This window comes from Lissotriton helveticus, chromosome 6 (assembly GCF_964261635.1).
Source record: "Lissotriton helveticus chromosome 6, aLisHel1.1, whole genome shotgun sequence".
NCBI lineage: Eukaryota > Metazoa > Chordata > Amphibia > Caudata > Salamandridae > Lissotriton > Lissotriton helveticus.
This window is the reverse complement of record NC_136067.1, coordinates 1886740360-1886756591: the sequence shown is the minus strand read 5'-3', so window position 1 is coordinate 1886756591 and position 16232 is coordinate 1886740360. Positions and strand designations below refer to the sequence as shown.

The following is a 16232-nucleotide window of genomic DNA, read 5'->3' as shown; positions in this document are numbered from 1 at the left end:
GGGAGCAGAGCAAGCAAGTATTCCTTTCTAACAAACATGGGCTATGGGGTTTATGGGTCTTTCTTCTAGAAAGTTCATTTTTTAAACATGGGTCCAAATGGTGCATTATAAGATACATTTTCCAACTTAATTGTTTGAAAAGCAAGGGATTAAAACCTATAGGTTAAATTTGTAGGGGCATAATGTCATCTTGCGGTTCCTTTAGAGCGCTGGATATAGACCAGAATTCCCTTCACTTCAATGGCTGCTCTTTTTGCTGCAGGATTTCAATCAAAAGCCAGCTTGACAATTCATTCAATGAGTTTGCTGAACCATAGGTGGTTCATTTCTGCCCTCGGTTTTGATCTTATATCATTACAAAGCTCTTGTTTTCCAAGGAGGTCTGCGTCCATGTTTTGGCATTTTTAACCCACATTACCAAATAAGGTTGGAGGATTGAAGGTCTCTGCCTGGGAGTAACGGAGTTCCAGTTTCTGTAGAGTACCTCACAAACATTTTCTCAGAGGCTAAAAGCGTATTGTGTGCCCGAGGGCTACATCTATGCAGTGGCATCCCCAAGGAGAAAGTGTAGGGTGGGATGGGACATTATGGCATCAGACAAAGAAATCCACCTTTTCAAAGGATTACTAGAAAATGCTTTTTTTCAAATATATTTTGCACATTTTGCAATAGCAGTTGTTACACTGTGTGCAGCCTATACTTTTTGTAAATTGCGTAGGCCATGTTACACTGTATGTAATATTTTTTGTTTAACTGATGACTTACTTGCATATTCACAGTGCTTACTATCGCAGGATGGGATCTCATAGCACTCTACATCACTTTTATCCAGTGTGCAAATGTGGGTTCGAGTCAGGGACCCTTCTATTACCAACAGACATCTAAAGTCTGTAGGAACAGTATTAACCAGTTGCGCCTTCCTATGAAAACACTACAGATTAGTTACACTTGAATTCATTTTTTTCATTCGAGGTGTGTGCATTACATTTTGTGTTCAGTTACCTGCAAGTTAAAGGACAAAAAAAGAGGTACTGAATATGTTATTATTCTTTTTAGCTATCAGTTTGACCAACTACCCATACTCAATGACCCTGCCCCACTGCACAGCCCCACACCTTTTGATGCACTTCCACAGACTGCTCAGCGACTTTTTCACCTATGAGAAGTGCTGCCTTACGGCCGCTACGAGCACTGGTCATTTCACCTGACCAGAGCACTTGCCCAAAAGGGCCAATTGGAGCATACAATGCTACACTGCATGCAAACGTGAACAGTGCATGCACATTTTCCACTTAAATCAAGTCTGTGGAGTGGAGCACGTGACAGAAGCTTGTTACATTCAGCGAAACCTAGCTAATGAGCTTGTGGCAGGATCGAGTCACTGAAAAAATGCAAGCTGTCCTTGAAACTGAGATAAAATAAATGAACACACTGCTAACTTCATTTATTTCTTAAATCTGTCTTTCTAGCTGCTTGTGCCAAACGCGAGACTGTACTTTACTACGAGATGCAGGAAATATACTACTCTTGTAAAATATCTTTTAGGCCTCCCAAAGTATAAGGCAGCAGAGAGCCACAATATGCCGCAGGGTTAACTAAAATATGCGGCAAGAATAGGCAAATCATGCGGCTTAATACGCCACATTTTGCTTAGTTTTATTTTATTATTTTGCCGTTTTTACACTTATGAACACTGTCTGGGCACAAGTAGCACCTCACTGGCAGTTTGACATCTTAATATAGCAATAGGAAACAGAAAGTTCACCAGTCAACCTTTGCAAAGGACCATCCACTGCACGGCAACTGTGTCTACATTTTTAGTACATTAAATTGTAGCAGACTGTGACGCACTGGAGTTTCTGATCTGCGGAAGGCTCTGCACAAAGTGCCTCATTTATTATTTGGTGAGCTGACTGCCAAGCTTGCATGCGAGACACCACCTCTACCGAACCAACAGTGGTGACTTGCACTGTCTAGTGTTTCTCCACATTATTAGGGGAACATTCTTATCAAAAAATACTTTTGCCAACATGCAGGGGGTCCTACAGGGCTCAATTCTTAGCCCCACGTTGTTTAATCTCTATATGAGTCCCCTTGCAGATTTAGTGGAGGGAGTGATTGTTGTATCATACGCCGATGATACACAACTGATTGTCACCTTATCTCAGAATCCAGCGTGGACAGTCTATTAATTCTCTCTATGTTTAGAGGAGCTAGCCACATGGATGTCCAACCATTGTTTTAAACTCAATGGTAACAAAACGGAGGTGCTGATAGTCGGAAAGGCCCCCTCGATATGGAGATGAGCATGGTGGCCCGAGACATTACGGCAGTTACCTGCTCTGAAAGCGGAAGTAAAGAACCTTGGGGTCTGGCTTGATTCTAAAATAATGTTTGAAAGCCAAATCCGGAAGGTGTTTCGGGACTCTTAAAGTCCTAAAGAAACTCCTTGACCTTTTGCCCATCACTGCTAGGAAGACAATTGTACGTCTTGGTTACCTGCCAGATGGACTTTGGTAATATTCTCTATCTGTGAGCATCTAAGAAAGGACAGTCGATCCAAAATGTGGCAGCTCGCCTAGTTTTGAACCTTCCTAAAAGAGCAGCAGCCACAAGCGCCCTGGCAACCTTTCATTGGCTGCCTGTGGAGAAGAGGATCACGTTCAAGTCCATGGGCTACTGCCATAGAATTCTGTTGAAAAAAGGACCACGTTATCTCCAGTCTATGATAAATACACCGGCACGGAATTTACGATCTAAAGGCATTGCACTGGCCACTGTGCCCGAGAATACAGAAAGCTAGGATGGGAGAGGGCTCCTTTGGATACCTCGCAGCCAAGATCTGGAATACTCTGCCAGTGGGACTAAGAACTGAACCTCGCGAAAACACCTTTCGCAAGACATTAAAGACATGGCGGTTTCCACCTTCAAACTAGTATCGTGTTCTTCCAATGTCACATTTGCTTCTGGACACTCCTCTTAGTAGTTTCTGCCTACCTCATTGACAGTCTGCTCCAGCGTGGGGACACACCGTAGGTGTAACCATGCGCTTTATAAATGGATAAAATAAATTAACATCAAAGGAATACCTTGAACAGGCAGGCTCCTTTGATCCTTTTCTTGTCACTAGTTTTGTTTCTGACATCAGAACCTACTGAGTCTCCACCGTCAGAAACCCAGTGGCTCCGCCACTTCTAACTGGGGCTAGCAACATACAGTGGACAAAAATGGTATTTGCTGAAGTTTCACGTTGTTGTGGAACCCGTGATCCACTGGTTCCATCCTTATGTGCACACTATGGGGCCGATTAGGATGGAGGATTTTCCGCCTCCTCCGGGCTGGCGGAAGCCACCTCCGGCCCGGAGGAGGCGGAAAATCCTCTGCGGAGTCACCAAAGACCCACCGCCGCATTACGATGGCTGGTGGGTCTTGGTTTCTGTCCGCTGCTTTTCCGCCGCGGTCGGATTACAACCGCGGCGGAAAAGCTCTCATTTGGCTGGCAGTGTCTATCAGACACCGCCAGCCAAATTAGGATGCATTTGTAAACATGCTTTTCCGCTGCGGTTTTTCCGCCGTGGAAAAGCATGTGTACTTTTGAATTTGGGGGCCCGTTGCGTGCTCCCAGGGTGTAGGCGGGTGGGGGGTGCACATGAGGGGTACCTATGGTACCCCCCAGTATTTATATGCACAAAGCGGCAGGCACCGCGCGGTGCCTGCCGCTTTGTGCATGTAAATGTTAAACATGCACTTTTAACATTGCGGCAGGTGCTGCTTGAAGCAGCACCCGCCGCAATGTTAAATATCCAGGATGTGACCGCCAGGGTGGCGCTCACATCCTAATTTGCACGGAGGGACCGCCGCAGCCCATGCGGACGGTCCCTCCACCTCTGGGATGGCGGACGGACGCAAGTCCGTCCGCCATCCTAATCGGCCCCTAAGTTGCCTCTATTTAGAAAGTGGATGCAGTAGGCATTTCATTCATTTCAGTATTTATTCATACTCTTTTACTAGGTCAATTGAGAAAGATATTCCATATTCAACATTTTTCAAACTTTCATCAATTCCAATAAGTGACAGAGTCCATTAAATACATCCAATGCATTTTGAGCCATTAATTGTGCCCTTCATCAGGGAAAATACACTATAAAAGTAAAACAGAAATAAACTTCCTGTCAATAAATGTATATGTAGCGCTTGAAACAATTGTATATGTGGTGCTCTTGGGGGTATGGGTTCGTGTGGGATAGTGAAAAGTTTGTGGTATCACCTTAAGAAAAACCCAAACTGCCCAAGTGTTTTCAAAAAAGAATATGTCTGTAGTCTTACGTGTCACCGGCTCGGTAAAGTTTCTGTGGGTAAAAAAATATATGAGGAGGCATGAATATAATTTGTCTTCATGTGGGTCGCGGTTACTCGATAATGGGTTGTTTAAGCATACAAACTGACCTGGTGGGTTAGATGAAGAGGATTCATAGGGGTGTCTGCTCGGCATCTATTCTTTCTCGAACGCCGGTATAGACGAATCCGCCATTGCCCGCGTTTTAGTCACGTTTAAAATGCCGATCACGTGGTCGGTGTAAGTGAAAACAGACTCGCGATGGTGTACTAAGTCAAAAAAAGGTTATCAACTTCATAAAACGGCCTGAATATAGTTGTATCGTAATGGAAACATATTGATGACCTAATATAATTAAGGATGTTGTCCAACTAAAAAATAAAAAGATAAGAAATATAATATACGCGAAAAGGAAAAAATATCGCAGTGTGGGTGATCGAACCGTGTGAGTTAGGCATGATACACTAAGGTGCTACTGGGGCTTGCTATTATGTCGTGCCCGAGGGTAGGTGTGGATAGTGGGGGTGTTGATGCTAAAGTGTGTGTTCGCATAATATGTTTGACAGTAGTCCATACATTATAAACATTTTAAACAAACAATATAGTGTGATGAAATGAAAGTCTCACAGGGATTACTAGGTCGACCTTGGGGCCTTTTCATAGGTAACACGATAGTTCAATTCTGTCTTGGATGCTAAGGCACTTTCAGATTCTTCATTGAATTGCCATTGAAATCAATGGAAACTCCATGACGAGCTGAGCTCGTCATGAGCGCCGAATGGCTTGTGTGTTGAAAGTCTTTGTATCCAGACATTTTCTCTTTGCAGTAAGAATTTGGTATTGTCTCTTCCTTCAGTTTTCTGAATGGTTTCCAGTATGATAAATTTCATTTGTGAGATGTTGTGCTTTTCTTCTGCAAAATACATTGCCAATGATGATTTCATGTTTTTGAGGCGAATGTTTGATTTATGTTCTGTTAATCTAATTTTGATGCGGCGTTCCGTTTTTCCGACATACAGTTTCTTTGCTGAAGTTTGGCATCTGCCCCATTACTACCTAGTTCTAGGTGAGCCCATTACACTACAGTGACATGAAAAGCTTATCATATTTCAGAAAGAATAGAAAACTCTTGTTTTTCATGAACTATCTGTATGACCTGCTTGTATAAACTGTTACTCAAACAATATGTATCCAGCATGCACAGGAGTTTTATGCAGCATGTGGATCATAGAATATATAATACAATTAAGAAATAAGCCTCGATGATAATTTTACCAGACATTAGTCCATCTGAAAGTCCTACTCAACCAGTGGGCACCTATTTTCTGTCTTTATCTCATGCCACAAAAACTCCCCTTCTACTCTCCGTCAAAAAAAAAAATCTTATTGATTTCTTAAAAACTCAAAAGAGCATATTGCTTAACTTCCCCTCTACTTCCCTCATCCATTTAACCAGTGCATTCCAAACTTTTTTGAACCATGACCCAATTTTTAAAACCACAAACATTTGTGACCCACTCTTCTCTCTGGGGAGATGTGCATACGTGAAAATATTTGTATATGGTTGGGTCTGATCTGAGGTGGCAAAGTGAGCTAAAGAATGATGATGGGTTCAACCCAGATCTGTGACTAGGGATGAGTGTCTGAAAACATTCAGCACTCTGTCCATCATCTCCTTGTGTTTGCTTTATTCGCCCTAAGTTGGCAGGGTATGCCCAGACGTGGGTCCCTTGCTCACTTTGCCACTGGATTCAAGCATTCTTAATCTCCCCCTGCCAACCAACAAGCCACATTAGAAGCATCTGTTCTTAATTGTTCAAGATTTTATGTGTATTTTATTTATTTGGGCGGATAGTGGGTGGACCCACTGTTCCTACAGCTCCTGTCACGGGGGTCTCGATGTGGCGATGTGGAAGCTCCTCTTGGTCTCATTGGTTACCTCTGTATAGCCTCCACCTGCTCCTCTTTTATCCTTGCCCTCAGTGTGGGCGCTGGGCCCAAAGTCTGGTGGGCCAGGGCAGACTCCATGTGCCCGAGTCTACTGTCCGCCAACTCGTAGGAGTGGGCTAGGATGAGAATGTCATTGAATAAAATCTCTGTCTGTCTCAGAATGAGTTTGGAAAGATTAGATGACTTGCACCCTTAAATGAGCTGTGCTATAATTTCATCCAGTTTGTCAGTGCCAGACCACGTACTAGCCAGCTTGCCCAGTCATGCAAAAAATGCATCTACTGTCTCTCCTCCATCCTGCTTTGCCTGTCAGAGCTTAAGTCGTTCATAATCTGGATTTAATTGGGGGTTAAAATGTCTACCAAGTGCTGCGAGAGCCGCATCAAAATCATGATCCGCCCACATTAAGTAAGTTCTCAGAAAGATCGTAGAGTTCATCACCACCCATGTGTAACACCATTGACCTCTTTACTGCGCCGTTCATCTTCTGAGTGCTGCAACAATAATGTTGTAATCTCCCAATCCACTGTCGTCATCTCGGTGCAGCAGTTGCTGGGTCCGCCAGTTGACAGAATGGCGGCAACACATTGACGGGGCTGGGAGCCTTGCTGTTGTGCCACGGGGCGGCTGCCAGAGGTGGTGTTGACATACTCTTGATGCACTTACGTTTCTGTCCATTGCGGTGTTGGAACCTTCTAGCTGTGATCACCTAGTCCTTCCCCTTAGGCTGCTGTAACTGCAGTACTGCACCTTCCCACGTGGTCTTGGACCTGTATAAAGGTTTAGGCTCTTCTCCCCTCATGCATTATTCTGTTCCCACCTGTGAGGAGTGCGGGGGGGTCTCCAACTGACCTTGAAACATATCGTGATGGCTCAGCACAGGGATCTTCCTCCCTAGGACAGGCACTCGTGTAGGCGCTCTCCCATGGAGCAGGCCTTTAGCTGTACAGCAGCAACATGGGGTGTGGCTGCAATCATCAGCTCCCAACTGGACCACTTCAACGCGCCCTTAGACACCATCGCACAAAGAGTCGCAGGGGCTGTGGCGAGGGGCACACGACTGCTCCCGCCACTCTTCTCTGTGACAGTGGCAGGTGGAGCCTTGCTCCATCAACCTATCCCTCCGACCCTGCGCACTTCACAGGATGTGCGTCACGTGCACTCATGCAACACCGGCCAGGGTGTGTGCATCCTCAGATGCTCTCAATGCCGGTGTGCGGCCACAGAATAGGTGCTGGCCGCCATGAGCATTTTTCACACTCTGGCCCACTCGTCGCCAGTGTGGGCGGAGTAACAAAAGGGCACTCTAGGCCCTGGCCAGATATTGCACGTACGCTTACATTAATGCTATGCTCGCATATTTAGTGCCCCATTAGGATGGCGGGCGGATCGCACCCGCCGGGACGGGCAGTAACCACCGCCGGCCCGGCTGGGGCGATCCGCCCGACATCCTCTCAGCAAAGACCCCCCGCCATATTACAATGGCTGGGGGGCCCGGGGTGGACAGAAAGACCGTCCGCCGCTTTTCCGCCCGGTAGACAAGTCGACTGGGCGAAAAAGGGTTTAATATGGTGGCCGTGTCTGTCAGACACCGCCAGCCATATTAGGATGTTTGCTTGGACATGCCTTTCTGTGGCGGCATTGCTGCCACAGAAAGGCATGCAGAGTCTGCCTGCCGGGGCCGTTGCGGCCCCCCAGGGACTCCGGGGGTGGGGGGTGCACATGGGGGGTACCTATGGTACCCCCCTGCTGTTCCATGCACAACATGGAAGAGGGGAGAGGGGTATGCCTAACGGCTAAGGCGCTCGACCTCGGACCTGGGAATCTGGGTTCGAGTCTCGGTAACAACGCCAAAAAAACCTCCTGTGATTCTGGGCAAATCACTTAATCTCCCCGTGCCTAAAAAAATGAAAGTGTGTCCTCATGTAACGTAACTGGTGCTATGTAAAGCGCTCTGATACCTGATTCGGTTCGGGTCTAGTTCGCGCTATATAAAAAAAAAAAAACTCTGCAAAACATGGCAGGCACCGCGCGGTGCCTGCCATGTTGTGCATGGAAGTGCACAACATGCCTTCCTGGCACTGTGGCGGGCGGTGCACTCAGCACCACAACGTGAGGAATGCAGGATGTGCCCGCCACTGTGGCAGGTGTATCCTAATGGCCCCCACTGGACCCCTGCCCTTATGGTGGGCGGTCCCATTTCATGATAGGATGGCGGGCGGACTTGGACCCCTTAGTGTCTAACGTGCTCTAACCTCGAGCGGGCAAAGCATCTTAATTTGTTCCCTCGGACCGTTCCCGTCCCTTAGGATGCATGTTTATAACATTGCCGGGTAGCGCCTTGGCTGACTCACTACACCAGGGATCTAGGGTGGCAATGGGCTGGTGTCAAGTTCCTTTGTGAGTGTGCTGAAGGCAGCCCTTTGAAATGTTAGTGGGGCAGAGGATAGATCCGCCCCACTCATCCGAGCAGGGTGACCCATCCAGCCAACACCTAGTCCTCCCTTTGTCTCACTGTCTTGGAAGATTACACAAAAACCATCCATCAACCATTCACAGTCAGGTGACCCAGAACACAGGCTGCAGGAATCAAATGATTTTGGCAAAAAAATGGCAACTTTCTAAAAGTGACATTCTCAGAATTGTGACTTAAAATCTGACTTTGGCATTAAAGAGGATTTTGAATTACAACTCTTTTGAAAGCAAACAGGACAATTCTACCTATTCACAAATCGAACGATAGCTATTTTTTATTATTACAATTATTATTAATATTGTCGCCCAATGTTATACTATGGGAGAGGTAGTCCTCACAGTAGTAAAAAACGGATTTGGGATTTCTTTACTACCAGAACATGTAAAAATTTAAAATACCTGCCTTACCTTTTCAATACAATGCACCCTGCCCTATGGACTGTAAAGCAGCCTGTCATAGGGGTGACTTACAGGTATTAAAAGGGAGATTTAGGCCTGGCAAAAGGTTTATTTGTCAGATCGCAATGGCAGTTTAAAACTGCACACAGACTGCAACAACAGGCCTGAGAAATGTTTTTAAGTGATATTTAAGTGGGTGGCACAATAGGTATTTCAGGCCCGCGGCTAGTATTTAATTTAGAGGCCCTGTGTACATGTAGTACCACTTTAATAGGGACTTGGTAAATTGAATTTACTAATTGGATGTAAGCCAACTTAATAATGTTTAAATGAAAAAAACACAAGTACATTAGCACTTGTTAGCAGTGGAAATGTGCACAGAGTCCTAATGCCAACAAACATTTAATTCAGAAAAAAGGAGAACTGAAGGCAGAAGTTTTGGGTTGACCATAGAGGGCAAAGTCCAACAAATATATTATATCTAAAGGGCATCTGTTGCACTGAGGGCCCATGTCCTGTTGAAAATCTGCATTGAGCTAGCACATTGTTGAAGGTAATCTTTAGCCAGAGACACTTTGCTGATTTGCATTGTTGGTGAAATTGAATTTAAAATACCTATATGGAAGGATTATCAGGAAGTGCTAATTTTTAACCATTGACTTCTAGATTTAACTAGTATTTATTTATTTATAAAAATTTATATAGCGCAAACAAGATCCCGAAGGATATCAGAGCACTTTATAAAAGGTTGGATGAGAGGACAAAAATTAAATGTACACAGCAATTGTTATAATACAATAAACAGTAAACAGAATACATTTACAAATCGAACATACAGATTTGACTAACCAGTTAATGTTTTTTTATTCATAGAAACTGTTCTTGAATTTCTTAATGAAACTACTAAGGTTCGAAAGAAGAGTTCTGCTGTTACAATTACAAAGGCACCAACCAAAAGGAAAATCTACAAAAAGGTTCCGAAGAAACCTTCTTCTCCAAAATCCACTAAAAAGCCATATCCTGGGAAGAAATTAGTCCTTAGAACGACTAAATCCCCACGTGCGACCAGTAACCATCCTTTGGTAAAATCAGCAACACTGAAAAAGAAGCCTCAAAATGGTCATGGGCCACGAACCAAGCCAAAGGAGCCCTCAACAAAAGCAAAATTAGATATTCGAGGGAACATGAAGGATTCTTCCTTTTTGTCGCCAAAGACGAACACCTCAAAACCAGCACAAATACCTTTAAATTTAAAGAAAAGTTTACCACCAGTTCAATCAAAAGATGCCAGAACTTAACCTACTCCCAACAAGAGAAAGTAGAGGTGAAGAAGAAAACAGGGTTACATTGGGAAAGTGTAACTAAGACTAATCCACTGAATGTGGTTCACAGAGATGGGAAATAAGCAATGAAGAGCAAAAATAAATTTATGAAATCTACCAAGCATGAAATGCTGTCTGTAATACAGGGAGAAAAACAGCTCTTGGATGAGTGCACTGTTAACAAAATAGACTAAATAAAAACATACAAGAGGACCCTTCCAATGGGGACTGACAAATCAGTGTTGACAAATGCGGTGCCATCTGCTTCCAAGCTAATTAATGATGTTTCATCAAATGTACTGCTAATTTACATAAATAAAAAAATAAAGATTCCTATTCACACATCCACATTTGAACATGTTGGATAGGACTAATTTTTCTACAAAATATATACGCACAGCATTTGTGCCCCGAATTCCTGAATTACAGTTTGGCAGTGGTGGCTGCCGCCAGTGTAAAGTGGTAGGGCAGTGAGGTGGGTGGGGGGGTGGGAGGGAGGGAGGAGAATACAAATGTAGTAAATTGACTTACCTGCTGCTCCTGCTGAAGCTGCTGGTCGCCTTGTTGCTCCTCTCATGATGGAAAGCACAGGCTCCCCAACCAATCCAGATGCTGCTCTCATACTATGAGAGCTGAGCCAGATTGGCTTAAGCGGGCTGGTTTGACGCTTGCTCAGGCACAGAGAGTCTGTGCCGTTTTGCGTTTCTCCTCCCTACTGTAGAGTAAGCCGGGTAGAGAAACCTAAGTGTGTGCTGTTTGGCTGGCCTAAGACGGCTGGCCAAATAGACATGCGCACATACAGCGCCCCCACCACTCCTCCTCTATGGCATAGGGCTGCCCGGCCCAAGGGCTTTGCAGCTCAGAGTACAATGATAAATAAAATGATAAAAACATTGTATTATTATCATTTTATTTATCTGCTGTCTTTGAGCAGTGGGACGATGATCCTCCCCCATTAAGGAGGGGCTGCCCCAGCAGTTTGGGACCTGCAGGTTGAGTAAGACTTTGGTAGCAAATGCAGAATCTGCACCTGCAGTTTAGGACCAAACTTTCATGCACGACTAAGCAATGCGGCAACTACTGGTCTTTTATTGGCGTAGGCATAGTGACAGTATTACTGAGGTCAGCAAAGCGCTGCCTCTTAACCATTACACCTAAGGAAAGGGTGGGAATGTAAATCTGTAGCCCTATTCTCATGCATATAGTAGGCAGTGGAGTACCGGGTTTGGCATTCGATTATTTTTGTCTGCAAAGCTGCAGTAGTTGATTTTTTTACCCATTGCTTGCATAGTGGGTTCCTCCGCGCGATAGAGTCCTGGGTATTCAAAATGCAGACAGGACACATTTCCACCCACTTGCTGAATTGCGATTCTCTCTGGGGCATCCCTGCACATGTTCAGATTCAGAACTGCAGCAGGGAATTGGAAAATGAATTTGCCAGAAACGGTACATGCCAACATCGCCCCTGTGTGTTTCCAAACAAAACAAGCATTTGCAATGCGACAGGTCTCGCATTTGCGAGAGTTTGAGCTAATGGCATTGCAAATGGCAATGCCTTTTAATTATGTGTTGATTGTCAAAACCGATAAATAAAAGGCATTGTTACTTACAATGCCAATAGCTAAAACTCTCGCAAATGTGAGACCTATTACATTGCATTAGGTCTCGCATTTACGCTAGTTTAAGCTATTGGAATTGTAAAAGACATTGCGATTTAATTCTGTTTTAAAAGCGAAAACAAAAATAAAAGGCATTGTTATTTGCAGTGTCAATAGCTCAAACTCGCGTAAATGTGGGACCTATTGACATCCAATGACATACAGGAATCCATATAGATGGAGATAGCCTCACACCTACAGTAATAGGCAGCACACATTCAGTCCCAAATAACCCAAAGACATGCATATGATGAAAAGAGAGAGGGAAGAGTGTCAGATTGTTGGATAAATTCAGGGAAAATAACATTTAAGGCACAGAAAGTATCGGAGTTCCAACTTAGGCATCTTTCATAGTGATCACTACCAGTAGGTGTTTGTATACCTAAGTCGCTTTGTTCATGAAATCCTCAATATATATGGATTTATTTCTCGTGCATAACAACAAAGTACAGTAAGCACACGTATTCAGCACTTAGCCTCCTTTGTCCAATCATACATGAGAAGCACTCCAGTTTCAGAAAAGAATAGCAAAGAATAGCCCAGGCACTGTTCCAAAATCATCTTTATTTGAACATGCAAAGTGAATATCACATTGAGCAAACCTTCCAGAATTTGCTGAATTCACAGTCTTCTACCCAAATGGCAGTCCAATCCCAACAAAGATAAGCATATTTGCATGATCACAACTAGGACGGAAAGCAAATTATTCAGATGACCCTGCAACACCAAATACTAATAGGTTCACATAATCATTATATAGAATATGATAATTGTTTTGTCTTTAGTTGAGCTACCTAAATAGGAGCAAAGCAATTTAGTCTGAAATATTAGGATACACACAGACCTATGTGTGGATTAAGTGTTTCATACGATCAAAACAAACATGAAAAGCATAAGAAAACAAGCATAACCCCACTGTTCCATGGAGTCAGAGCTGGGCCTGCGCAAAGAACTCTAATGTCATTAAACTGGGCCCCGTGAAATACGCCATCTGTGGTGTGCCGTCCCCCTCCCCATGTGTTGTTTTACCCCTACCCACTGGCCCTCCCCCTTGCATCGTTCTCCGTGTTACTTATGACACTGGTCGGGGAGAGGCTGATGGAACAGGGAGGGTGAGCTGGTGGGGTATGCATAAACACAGATGGTGTGGGGACGAGTGCAAGTAAAAGAAGATAGAAAACACGTCAAGCACACACAAGTAAACTGCCTCTTTTGCAAGAAAAAAAAGTACAATACGAGCCGAATGTACACGGATCTGGCGTAATGGCCAGAGTGGGCGAATATGAAGCTGGGGAACTGGGGTGTTGCTTTAAAGTAAAATCACTATCACAACACAAACAAAACATGACCTGGTGCACTTACTTACTAAATATTAATTTATTTGCAACGTAGTAGACCATTAGCCTACTAATTCAGAGTGCTGTTTCGCGGACAGAGTAACGCAGCTCTTAGCTAAAATAACTCCTAAAGTTACAACCCCTGATGATAAAAAGATGTTTCCTGGGAGCCGTTTCACACTCCCACTGAGTGCTTTCTAAACTCGCCTCCGGCTCCACGAAAACAGCAGTAAACGTATGTTGAAGATTGTAAAAATAAATGCGTTTAAAGAGCACGCACGCTCTTAATGCATTCAGCCTTAACCAAAATAAACAAGTCAAACGGATGTGGACAGGGTATGGCGCAGCCGTTAGAGATGCTGACTGGAGCGCTCAGGCTCCCAGTTAGAGTCTCGGTGGCACCTCGTGCCCACTTGGCCAGGATGAGCAGTGCCCTCTCGGACAACATAATGGTGATCGCGCAATAAACAGACCACGCAGTGTCAGCGTAAAAGGCCATTTTATTAGACCAGAAACTGCGTAATCTGTACAAAAACAGTAAACATAAATGGGTAATAACATCAAACCCCCACTCACACTCCCCTCTCACTCGTTTCACTCGTTCCACCTCCTCACAAAGCCCTAGAGGCTCCATACCATGCTTTCTTCCTGCCTTTCAATCATTTGTCATCCAGCCCACTCATTGCGTCCTGCCATTCACGCTTCTATCCCCCCTAAGAACTCCCCCCCCCCCAAGGGATGGGTGTGCCCGCTCTTGACCCCCTTGTCCCTTCAAGTACCGCCAACCGGTGAACCCCCTGTAGGGCGGTTCACTGCCCCACCCCCCCTCTCAAGGGGACCCAGTCCGCTACTCGCCCGCAATCATACCCTGGGACACCAGATAGCCTCATTCCACAACTTGCTCACCACATCTCTCATCTCCATCATGTAATAAGCATTGCCCAACTGTGACAAATGCACCCCGTCGTCCCTAAAAACTAACGGCTCCGCAAGTCGAATCCCCTCATGTGCAATTACTTTAATGTCATTGTCGCCACAGTAAAGTCTCATGGCCCTGTTGAGCTTCCTTCGTGCCTTCTCGATCGCCCCATGTTTCATAGCCCCTCTCCACACTTTCCTGGGGACCAACTCCGTCCAGGCAATGCAGGTCCCTGCAAGCCTGCCCTTCAACACATCCAGATCCCGTTGCATGAGTTGCAAAAGTGCCAAACCAGACAGCTGCACCAGGTCGTTCTCCCCCAGATGTATGATCAACAAATCAGGACATCCCCTCTGTGGGACCATCTTCGCGAGCCAGGGCAGTAGTGCCCCCCATCGCATGCCACCTTTGCCCCACCATTGTACCTCGTGCAAGTGTCCTTTCAGTCCCAGGTTACGGCCGTAAACCTGTCGCTCCGCATATTTAGATGCCCAATGCACGAAGGAGTGCCCAACAATCCAAGTCACCGTCTTACTGCCCGGTCCACCCACGCAACCTACGAAGAAAAAGATGTTAGAAACAGGAAAACAACGACATGCTGAACAACAACCTCACAGTCAACCCTCACTTCCTCACATACTTCTCGCAACAGCAGGACTTCCAACGCCCAATCCTCCTTATCCTGTCCCAGGACCACCCCAGCCTGGCCACAGCTGTCGCAGCCCCAATCCTGAACGAATGAGTCCCGAACCCAGAAGCATCCAGCCCCAGCTTCCGCAAAGCCTTGCGCAACACAGCCAGCAACTGGCCCGCCGTCACTCTCGCGCCAGAGGCATGAACAAAAATCTCCCCCTGCGCCACACTAACTGACCTCAGGAAACAACGCCACTCAAACACCGGGCACGCTACCCCGCCCCCAGTCTCATTCAGCCACACCCACTTACCCCTGCCCAACTGGTCAGTCTTCGAGCACCGCAACCAAATCCCCAGCCGGCCCCCATCCACCCGAATCTCCTCGACAACCTGCCAGCCAACCTCCTCGAACCCAACAACTCCGAAACCCGGAAAGCCCCGAAAAACATCCACACCATACATAAACGGAAAAGGCCAGCCTCAACCAGGTCATAACAACAATCCGGCAACACCCCAACCAGCCGAACAAGCAACTCAAAAGTGATTGCCTCACGCAGCCTACCCCCCCCACTCCCGCGTTCCCTGCCCCAACCCCGCAACATCCTACTCACGATCACATCCTTGGTCGGATCAAACCCCAGAAACAGCACACAGTAAAAAGAGATACCCGCCAATTTGCCAGAGATCGTAGCCGCAGACAAACCCCTGTCCACACAAACCAACACAAAACGTCTCAGCCCTTGCCTCACACCAGACTCAGCTCCCACCACGCAATCCACGTTCCAGCCCATGAAAGCACTAAATTCCGACCATGCCAAACGATACGTCCTCCTTGTAGTTTCAGCCAGAGAACCCTCCACCAGTCCAATCATCCTCACTCCCCCAAGGCCCAGATGCCGGCCGGCAGCTCGGTCTTGCAAGTATCCGCTCCCGGTGCCAGGCGTCGAAACCGCTGCCACTGCGAACGAGACAAAGCATCCGCAATGTCATTATTCGCTCCAGGGACATGCTTAGCCCGAAACACCACATTCAACCGCAAACACGCCAACATGAAACTCCGCAACAAGCGCAACACTCTCAGGTCCCGTGCCCTCTGATGATTCACCAACTCCACCACAGTCATGTTGTCCACATGGAAAAGCACAGATCTGTTCCAAAATTCCTCCCCCCAGACCTCCAGTGCCACCAGCAACGGGAAGAATT

At 45.9% G+C, this 16232-nt stretch overlaps 1 protein-coding gene across 1 annotated transcript in view; it reads left to right on the top strand.

Annotated features, from left to right (window-relative positions):
* The window catches only part of HHIPL2 (HHIP like 2), a 196402-nt gene extending 185837 nt beyond the window's left edge, over positions 1 to 10565 (top strand). Inside the window, 2 exon segments of the mRNA XM_078648224.1 lie at positions 10034 to 10471; positions 10474 to 10565. Of these exon segments, the coding sequence (XP_078504350.1) occupies positions 10034 to 10471; positions 10474 to 10565 (530 nt within the window).
* The last annotated feature ends 5667 nt before the right edge of the window (positions 10566 to 16232 follow it).